The sequence below is a fragment of the Panicum hallii genome, chromosome 7 (assembly GCF_002211085.1).
Source record: "Panicum hallii strain FIL2 chromosome 7, PHallii_v3.1, whole genome shotgun sequence".
Taxonomy (NCBI): domain Eukaryota; kingdom Viridiplantae; phylum Streptophyta; class Magnoliopsida; order Poales; family Poaceae; genus Panicum; species Panicum hallii.
Window position 1 is genome coordinate 34,044,081 of NC_038048.1, and position 11,072 is coordinate 34,055,152.

Consider the following 11,072-nt stretch of genomic DNA (forward strand, 5'->3'; position numbering starts at 1 on the left):
ATTAATCGGGACAGGGTGGGGAACTGGGGATGTTTGGTCTGAAGCTATAGCTTGCCATAATTTGCTACACCTAAGCTTAGTAAGATTTGACCAGTTTAGGTATTTGTTTGGTTCTAGCCATAATTGTGGCTAGATTTCATTACGTCAACCTCGATCCCATTTGTTAGTCACTCATAAAAGTGTGGCAAGATTATTTTAAACTTTGGTCAAGAATTTAATGAATGATTTAGCTAAATTACGGCCAGCCGTAATTTAGCTTTCCACTACGGCCAACCCATTTTAGGAAAGTCAAAACACAATGTGACCTGCTCTTTCCTTTTTTGGCAAAAGCTACAACCCGTTGCACTTTTCTCTCTGGCGAAGCACAACTTATATGGGAACATGCATTACCAGAACAGGATAAGGATAAAAAAATAACGTCGACGCATGCAAAATCAATCTCAGATTTAAGAAAACTGTAATTTTATAGCCGAGCATCAGAATTAAAATCCGATTGCACCGCACCGTTGCGTTGCCCCCAACAGGAAGATCAAAACAAGATCTCACTTCAATATGTTTTGATGATATTTTCTGATACAGTTCCAAAAGCACTTTTTTGAAAGTTGAAAGCATATCATAATAAACTTTGAAGCAATTTAGAATAAATGTACAAGCAATATCCTACCACCTCGTACTTGATTCACCGAAACTGCTTAAAACAACATAAATACTAAAAAATGAATTTTGAGATGCTAACAAAATTGCTTAATCAACTGTATTGTTATGCCTAAATAGAATAAGATTATTGCTCAGTGGGAACCAATATTATTGCCTCTGTAGAATAGTTTTATCGAGACCCAACAGTAAAATGCCTATATGTGACTGAAAAAAGACATAACCAATCCAATTAAAATGCTTATAAGTTTTACCAAAATGCTAGTTGATTTAGCATAAGTTGCCTAAAAATAAAAATGCATAGGCTCAACTCTGAACATAGCAAAATGCTGTTAATTTCCGTCTCAATGCAATAGCCGAACTGTAAATCTCTAATTCATAACGCTACCGCTGTCCTCCTGCACGCTGCTGTGGCACGCCCTCGTGCCGCCGCCCACATGCCGCCACCGCAGCATGCCTACCCTTTAGCTAGCGGATTGGCCTCGATCGGCAACGCCATCAGGATGAGTAGCTGAGGACAAGAAGCAGTGATCCCCGGCCAGGGAGACGCGGACGATGGCGCCGACAGCATGAAGGCCGCGGCCCACTTCATGTTCATCCCGCTTAACGAGCGTGGCCACCTAATCCAGGCCGTCGACACCGTGTTGCTGCTGGCTACCCACGGTGCGCTCTGCACCATCGTTGGCCCCACGTAGATGACCTCGAAGGTGCGCCAGACTGTCGAGTCTGCCCCAGCAGTCCGGGCTGCTGGTTCAGCTCATTGACTTCCCCCTCGACTACGCCGCGGCCGGCTTGCCAGAAGGGGCGAACGACGCGGAGTGCATCGGGCCGATGTACATGATGAACTACTACCGCGCGGTCGCGCTCCTCTGTTGCTGCGGCTACGCGCGCCGCCGTCGCCACGACTCTGCACCCCGCCGCTGCCGTGGCTCCACACCGCACGCCGTTGCCGTGGCCACTCGTGCCGCACGCTGCCGCCGCGGCCCCTCGCGCTGCGGCTATGCCTCGATCTGGGAGACTGAGAGAGAGATGGTAAGGGAGGGGGGAGGAAGAGAGAGGGGAGGAGGAAGAGGAGTCGTCAAGGGAGAAGACCTCATCAACATTTATCTCGCGGCTAGCCATCGGAACACTCCGGTCGCGATGGATTTGAAACCAGAGTTCACGGAAGCGAGGGGTAAAATGGATGCAGGAGTTGGGTGTGAACGGGAGGAGCAAGGAAGACGGATAGGAAAGCAAATGTAGGCCCCATCATATGGTGAATGGAACTGTGTCTGCGCGCTCGCAGCCCCCCGCCATCTGTGCGGCTGTGTGTACGGACGAATAAAATACGGCCGCCTATAGAGTAGTCATTACCTTTGATGAATTAGGGGGTGTTTGGTTTGGAGGGTAAGCCCCTCACATGGAGGAGTTTATTATGAGTCTAAAGTGGTATTTGGTTGTAGGAGCTTATAAAATGCTTCTGTAGTTGTTAACGACCTTTCTACCCCTTATTAATGCTTTTTTCCTCCCCCTCTATTTTTTCTTCCCCTCCCATCGCCATGCCCTTCCTGCGCGCGCGACCAATCTGCCTGGCGCCTGCATGCAGAGCCGAGTGCTCTGCTGCTGCATGCAGCTCGCTGGGCAGGCCCAATTTTACACAAATTTCACACAAATTTTTACACAAATATTTATACAAATATACATTGTTCAGTACGGCAATTACACAGTAAAAATCACACACAAACAAGGAAATCCATTATATTTATCGTCTACTAAACAACCCATTAGCTATTTTATCACGGAGTGAATTCATGTTTATATCTTCTTGGAGTATTTCATCACCATCATGCGTGGAGGCTTCGGTCATAGGAATAAAATTTTCATCTTCATCAACCAACTTAAAGTCCCTATCCGCAAGAGTACTATCTCTAATGAAATTATGCAATACCATGCATGCTACAATAATTTTGCTTTGCTTTTTTTTGGATAATTAGGTACATTCAACAATATTCTCCACTTCATCTTTAAAATCCCAAAGGACCGCTCGATGATATTTCTAAGGGAAGAATGAGCATGATGAAACATCTCTTTATTACCTCTTGGCATTGATTCATTTTTATAATCGGGGAGATGATACTTGGTACACTTGTATGGTGATAGATACCCCGGTCGGTTTGGATATCCGGAGTCCACCAGGTAGAACTTCTCTAAAAATCAAATCATCATCAATAAGTAAAATATGGTTAAACAAAGAAGTAAAACAAACAATTAACAGAATTAGTATTGTACCTGGAGGTGGATGTAGAACCGTATTTGTTTTTAGCATCAATGAACACTCTCATATCACGTAGTGATCTAGGTCATCCCGCAACAACAAAAGTAAACCTCAAATCGAAGTAACAAATACCCATCACATTCTGACATGGTGTATCCATATCTCCCCATATATTGAACCACCTTTATTAGTGGGACAACAACTTTTATACGTGTCCCATCTATTGCTCCAATGATATTATTGAAGTAGGGAGCAAATCGAGGTTGTTGTAATCTTTAATGCATAGTATTAAATATAGGATCCTTAGGCCTAGTAATATCTTTAAGACATGGTTAAATTTTCTGCTCACCGTCTCCATTGATCTCACAAAATGATTATCGGCTTGTCTAACTGATTGAAGTGCACCAACTATCCACAAGAACAATGCTAGAGTCTCTACAGATGTCATTTTTCTTGTAGACTTCAATCCATAAGATCCCACCAACAAATTATGCAATCTATCAAATAATGGTCTACTCATCCTAAACATGTTGTAGAAGAGGTTCTATTGGCAAGAGTTCTCTCAACCCAGTCCATTCCTGTTTCAGTGGCAACCCTATATAGTGTTTTATTCATGTAAGTTTTATAGTACATACTAATCATAGGGACTGCGGCGGCGAGGGAGCTTTTCGGCGGCGCGCAGGGACAGGTGCGCGCGGCGGTGGCCGGAGCGCGGCGACAAGGGCCACCGGGGGAAGGGGGACGTGGGATCACGCGCGACCAGCGGACGGACCGCGGCGGCAACGGCGGAGGATCTACGAGCGTGAGGGGTGGAGAGGCTGCGAGCGCGAGTGTGCGGAGTGCGGGGTAGGTGAGGGAGACAAGAGCAGTGGGAGGAAAAATAAGATGTTTTGATGGGGCCTATAAAAAATAAGCTCCATAAGCATCCCTTGGAGGGGCTATGAATTTATGAGACTTATGGGCATAAGCCTCACCTATAAACTCTCATGTTTGAATAAAAAAAATGCTTATTAGAGGTTTATTGGTGGGGTTTATAATAAGCCCCTCCAAACTAAACACCCCCTTAATCTTAGGCAAGTTTGGTAATTTAGTGTGACAAACGATAGCAATTTTAGTATGTTTACCTATTTCTAAACCATGTAACGTTTCCATCTTAATTTTGTTTTGGTCCAACTTCTATCATAGACATGTGGACCTTGGTCCATCCTGTATGCGAGTCGGACCAGTCCTTCATCCACAACTCGATCACGTAAACCTCTACAAATTAATGCACGTATGCAATACTTATGCAATCTTTATTCGTAGTAAGGCACGGACATATTTGCCTAGTATGAACCAAAGAGATCTTTTCGCAAAGGTGTAATATAGCAGTAAAATTCATGGCTTTCGAGTCACTGCATGATTTGTGAGGTGCTTGCCAAGTGCAGACAGACTTGGAAGGCTATCCATGGGCCTCGTAGATCAGAACAGCTACTGAGCTACCCATGGGCCTCGTAGATCAGAACAGCTACTGAGCTACTATTCTCCCCTCTTGCTGGCCTTTCCTGTTTGTGGCAGCTTTCCCAAGCAATTTACTAACCAATCCAAAGCCACGGACAAAATCTTTACGCAATACTACCTGCTTTGCAATGTTACATGCTCCATGCTACCTTTCTGTCAGGTATGTTCGGTTCAGTGAGAAGTAGCCATCCGTGGCACGCAGCCTTTAGGTTTCGCCCATGGCAACTGCAGCTGCAGAAAGGCGTCCCTGGTTTGAGCATCACCATTACTAGAACATTGGAGCAACTGCATGCAGGTTTTGTGGAGATTAAAGCATGCAGCTTTTATGCAGCATGAACTGCAAGTCTGCAACCGCAAACGCATGCGCACGGCGAAGCTGTAGTTCAGGTACGTTAAGGAGGAAGCCTTCGTGATGCCACGTGCGGCATCCGGTGTTCCGACGCAAGTAATCTAGAGCTCAGCACGGCTCGCACGCCGGAATGCTAAAAAGGCGCCGAGGCATATATGCTCCAGCGCGTGATCAGCACGACCCCGGAGACGACGCGGTAGGTCGCCAGAGCAAAGCCGCATCCTGACGGCTGCTCAGGCATCATGACACGAAGCAGAGCCAGCACGACCGGAGCACGCATCCTCTGTAGTACAGAGGTTTGCAAGGGCGATGAACAGCGACAGCTACGGCAGATTCACACCACAGGAGCAGAGTCCCACAAGTAAGCTAATCACTTTCAGAGTTTCAGTCCAAGTCACTTTTGAAAGGAGGCGCAAGGGTTCAGAGTGTAGTTGAGTGTGCAAGCCAGCTGCAATCTACAAAATTACCGAATAAAGCCAGTGAGCACGATGTCAACTGTCGCCAACAGCATCGACTCTGTCTGCATGGCATTAGCTAGGCAGCAGAACTGACAGCACGAGCCTGTGTATCGTCTTTCGGCGGAGCATAGTTCACTATTGTGTATTGAGACACGTGCGTTGGCATTTTCTAATATCTGCCGCAAACGACGGAAATGGATCCTCTGACGTACTCCTCTCTATAATTGAGTCACTTACACGTGGACCTAGATCCACACGTCAGTGGCTCAAGTGCAGCAGCAGGTGCTGCGGAGGATCCGTGTCCCAAACGAGGCGGAACGCGGAAGCGGAAGTGTCATGCTCGCCAAGTAGGATTTTCATGGGCTGCAGCCCGGAAGGGCAATTATCTTTTTATAAACGTACCATCATGTGTTGTTGCGCGCGCGGCCCAAAAGGCCTTCGTTACCCGCGGCCTGAAAGTCCTGGGCCTCGAGCTGAGATGGGCCGCGCGACGCAGCCAGCCGGTTGCGGCTGAGCCGCTCACCAGGACCAGCCGTCCAGCGACGCCCGCCGGCGGTTCTGCTGCTAGCTACTCTACGGCCTACGGAGTACGCAATCCCCCCCACGGTTGCCTGCCAAAACGAGGCCGGTCCAGACCCTCCGGCCTGTACAATTGCAATGATCATGGGTGTGTGCCAGGATGAGCAAACAAAGCCGTTCCGTCTTGGCGCCATCCCGGGTGAGGCCATCCACGCATCGTTGAATGCCCTGCGCCCCGCGTACGGCGTCGCGCCATTACGACCTTGTTCGGGGCCAGCGGCACATCGCCGCTTTCTCCGTTGGAGCAGCAGTGCCGCCGTACCGGGGCGACGGAATCGCGTGATCATCCCCTGCGTTGACCACCCGCGCCCTACCTGTGATAGAGCACTGTAGCACACAAGGAGATCATTACGATGCAGCAGGCCAAGGTTTGGCAGCAGATTAACGGATCGAGAGAGCGACGCCGAAACGGCGCCGGCCGAGCGCTCCACCTCGCCGCGCGCGCGGCCCGGTGATGTGTGCGTGCACTGTATGCACACGATCGAGCCCTACTTATGACGCGCCGGGTCGCGCGCGGAGCAGCGAACCCCCGGCCGCTGGCGCCGGTCCGCTCCGTAGGGATCGGCGCGCGCGGACACGGACGACGACGGCGACGGCACCGTCCCGGGTCCATGCCCCCACGGACGCCGGGGACGCTCGGACCCGGCCCCGCTCTGCCCGTCCGGGCCTGCCGCTGGCCGGCTTCTAGAACCGCTTCCGTCTCACCGGGCCAGCACCAGCCAGCCAGCCAGCGGGAGGTAACAACGAGACAAGCAATATGGAGCCCGCCGGCTGGTACTGTTCCACTACAGGTCTGCCGCACGTCCCCATCGGCATCCACCCCCGTCCGTCCATGCTCCGCCTCTCGCCGCGTCGCCTAATCAGAGCGAAGCTCTGCCAGTGCCAGCTTCGAACAATCGGGAGTCCTACCGGTACTGTGAGACTGTACGTGACTCCCGGTACCCGCGTCGCCTCACTGGGTGGCTGAGTACGGCGGATTAATGAGCCGAGTTCGGGGCCAATAGCGAGCGAAGCGGCGACTGCCCCGCCGGCGTGCCAGTCGCCACCGGCCAGCTGCGTCCGACTCTCTTGTCCTCGGCTGCTGCCGCGCGCACAAGGCAGCGGGCAGGAGAGTAACCGCGGCTGGCAGTCGGAGCCGAGCATTCCCCCCAGTTCTCCCGGCGCCGCTGACCGAATCCGAATCGCAGTCGCCGTTCCTGATGCAGAGGCCAAGATGGCAGAACAGGCCGCGTCGGCTGGCTGTGCTCCGCCATTAGTAGCAAAATGGACGGCACCAAGAGGGGAGTGGATCGATGCCGCATACTGCGCCTCTACACAGACTGGCAACATCCGGAAGGAGAATGGGAACGAGGTGGTGAAGGGCCATCCCCATCCATCTCCCTCTTCTTCCCCGGGGATTGGAGAGCTCCGGTGGATCCTACCACTCTCCAAACCACCAACAGCCAGATGTGGAGGGCAGCTCTCGGATTCACGTGGTACCTACCCCTCTCCAGAGATGGTTAAGAATGAAAACCCGAACGGCGAAAGTTTAAAATCATATATCCATCTGCTTCTATGCTCTATCTTTCAATTTCATTGCCTCGTATGCAGCTTAGACGTTTCTTACTATGCACATATTACTTGTTAGAAAAATTTGAGAATATAGTGATATGATGGTTTCAAGAAGGCTGATCATAAGTCGGTTTGGTCTCCCGGAAAAGATACCAACATTTTGGAGCTAGAATCTTTTAGCCTCACAAACAAATGCGTACTCGTAAAATTGCTAGATGACACTTACATATTAATAACTACAAGATGTTCTTCTTACTAAGAAGATTGGTAACTGGCACTTAACTAAAATTGTTTCGAGTAAATCAATCGAATTTCTTCGCTTCATCCTCCTTGTAAAACATTGTGGTTAATCTCATCTCCATATCGGGTGGAACTACTACTGTTTAGGACGTGAGTGCTGTATCAAAGAAAACTAGCGACCGATGTAGATATGGACGCAAGGTAGAAAGCATGAAAGTAGACCTCTTCCCTGCGGCCATTATACTCTTACAACGTGCGTGCAAAAATTAGTTAAATGTGCATCTGAAGGAGATGCGGGAGCTACCTCGCTTTGATTGACAAATAGACCTCGAAGTTTCACATGTATCAAAGTCTTGCGTTCATCAGCTTTTCGGAATTTCGCTTGACACCTACCTTTCTTCTGAAAAACTAGGGATCGTTGATGTTGATGGCCCTGCTTTCAAGTCTAGAACCTCGGAATATACTAATTAGTGCACCACTGTAGGAACAAGAAGTAAGGTTCATTGGTTGCCAGCGGCTGTTGTAGTTTTTCCGAATTTCACATCAAATTTTCAGGGTGGGCGACTTAGTAATCTACAGAACTGAGTCACAATGTTTTGTTTTTCCAAACACACCTCCTATACTTTAGGTGTCTGAGACTTCAGATTGTTTAGGTCATGTATTCCGTGTTGCAGTTCTTGTTCTCTGATGTTGTATAGACGACGTTCTCTAACATTATAGATGTGTCCCGATGTTGAAGATGAATCCAATATCAAACATAATGTTGCATTCATTGTTCTTTAGTTTTAAAGGTTGTTTTTTTTTCATATTGCAACTTGTTACCGGAAAACTGTTAAATTCCATACACCTAAAATATGCAGCAGGTCCCTTTGAAAGAGAAATCATATTGCGATGTTCTTCTCGACAAGCAACACCCCTTTCGGCCATTCGTGCGTGCCATGCCATGGTTGTCGATCGACGCAACTGGCACAAGCAGATTGTAAAACAAAAGGCAGGGCCTGCTGCCCGCACCCCTGGTACACCGTGAGCAGGAAACCAGAGCAGCTAGCTTAGCGTTTACCTCGCTCCTTGGATGGACCGGCCGGGCCGGGCCAAAAGGGTGCAGCACCTCGAGTAGCTAGAGCGTGGTCGGTGACGGTGAGCTGCGCCGGCGATCGCCATTGAATGCCCGCCCCAACCACATTTTCCACCTCCCATTTACTCCGCCCCGCGCCACCGGAGCGCTATATCTAGCTAGTGGGCGGCCGTGGCTTCTCCAACCAACTCGTGCTCGATCGACCACACCTCGTCGGGGCCGGCCTCGCATTTACCCCCACGTCCGTGTCCATGCAACAGCCGACGAGCCGCGCCACCACCGCCGGCCAGCTTCACGCCGCGATGGAGGAAGCGGCCTCGTCGCTCTCGGTCCTGCAGCTCGCCTTCACGGCGGCGGTGGCGACCGCCGCGCTCGCCGTCGCCGTGGCCGTGGCGAGGTACAACAGGCGGTACCGGGGCCTGCGGCTGCCCCCCGGCCCACCCGGGTGGCCCGTCGTCGGGAACCTCTTCCAGGTGGCCTTCTCCGGGAAGCTCTTCATCCACTATATCCGCGACCTGCGTCGGGAGTACGGGCCGATCCTGACGCTGCGCATGGGGGAGCGCACGCTCGTGATCATCAGCAGCGCGGAGCTCGCGCACGAGGCGCTCGTCGAGAAGGGTCAGGAGTTCGCGAGCCGGCCCCGGGAGAACACGACGCGCAACATCTTCTCCTCCAACAAGTTCACCGTCAACTCCGCAGTGTACGGGCCCGAGTGGCGGTCGCTGCGCCGGAACATGGTGTCCGGGATGCTGAGCACGTCGCGGCTCCGGGAGTTCCGGCACGCGAGGATGCGCGCCATGGACCGGTTCGTGGCGCGGATGCGCGCAGAGGCCGCGGCGTCCCCCGACGGCGCGTCCGTCTGGGTGCTCCGGAACGCGCGCTTCGCGGTCTTCTGCATCCTGCTGGACATGACCTTCGGCCTGCTGGACCTCCAGGAGGAGCACATCGTGCGCATCGACGCCGTCATGAAGCGCGTGCTGCTCGCCGTCGGCGTGCGCATGGACGACTACCTCCCGTTCCTCCGCCCCTTCTTCTGGCGGCACCAGCGCCGCGCCCTCGCCGTCCGCCGCGAGCAGGTCGACACCCTGCTCCCGCTCATCAACAGGCGCCGCGCCATCCTCCGCGCCTCGTCCCCGCCCGACCCCGACGTCGCCGCGCCCTTCTCGTACCTCGACTCCCTGCTCGACCTCCGCGTCGAGGGCCGCGACGCCGCGCCCACCGACGACGAGCTGGTGACGCTCTGCGCGGAGCTCATCAACGGCGGGACCGACACCACGGCCACCGCGATCGAGTGGGGCATGGCGCGCATCGTGGACAACCCGTCCATCCAGGCCCGGCTCCACGAGGAGATCGCGCGGCAGGTCGGCGACGCGCGGCCGGTCGACGACAAGGACACCGACGCCATGCCGTACCTCCAGGCCTTCGTGAAGGAGCTCCTCCGGAAGCACCCGCCCACGTACTTCTCGCTCACCCACGCCGCCGCCCGGCCCGGGTGCAAGCTCGCCGGGTACGACGTGCCCGCGGACGCGAACCTGGACATCTTCCTGCCGACCATCTCCGAGGACCCGAAGCTGTGGGACCGGCCGGCGGAGTTCGACCCGGAGCGGTTCCTGTCCGGCGGCGAGGCGGCGGACATGACGGGGTCGGCGGGGATCCGGATGATCCCGTTCGGCGCGGGGCGGAGGATCTGCCCCGGGCTGGCCATGGGCACGACGCACATCGCGCTGATGGTGGCGCGGATGGTGCAGGCGTTCGAGTGGCGCGCGCACCCGTCGCAGCCGCCGCCGGACTTCAAGGACAAGGTGGAGTTCACGGTGGTGATGGACCGGCCGCTGCTCGCCGCGGTCAGGCCCCGGAGCCTCTCCTTCTGATCGGATCCGCATGCCGTCGTCAGCTAGCGTGGCGGCACGCACGACGTCGTCGTTCGTACGTGTGCACGCGCAGCTAGTGGACATGCATGCATGGCCGTGGGCCGTGGGCTGCATGCTGCCTTGATTTCCGATCAGGACGCGTAGGCAACGTGGCGTATGTGTAACTTGCTAGCTATAGGTGCTCTCTCCTACCAGCGTACTAGTAGTGTGAGTTGGGAACGCCTCCATGTGTGTGTGTGTGTGTGTGGTGTAGCATACATAAAAAATGCTACACGTTTGCATGTGTGGGTTTATAGGAAGTAGTAGTATAGTAGCATTTCACTATGTATAAGAATGAACCCTTTTTATCCCCTGTATTTCCAAAGTACACGCGTCAGCTGACCATGGTGACGATACATGGCTCATATCCATTTTTGCGACGTGTACTTTCAGCTGCTCGTTTCAACCAGTTCATAGCCAGTTACTCGCGTAATTCAAGTCAATGCATTGGAGCAGACGTCTACGCAGCAATTAATGATTGCCTTAGGACAATGGGGCAGTG

General features: G+C 52.8%; 1 protein-coding gene across 1 annotated transcript; it reads left to right on the top strand.

Moving 5' to 3' along the window:
• Window positions 1-8,947: 8,947 nt before the first annotated feature.
• On the top strand, window positions 8,948-10,823 carry LOC112899998 (cytochrome P450 77A4-like). The gene has a single exon (XM_025968693.1). It carries the CDS (start codon window positions 8,963-8,965, stop codon window positions 10,529-10,531), a length of 1,569 nt encoding a protein of 522 aa, XP_025824478.1. The 5' UTR covers window positions 8,948-8,962; the 3' UTR covers window positions 10,532-10,823.
• The last annotated feature ends 249 nt before the right edge of the window (window positions 10,824-11,072 follow it).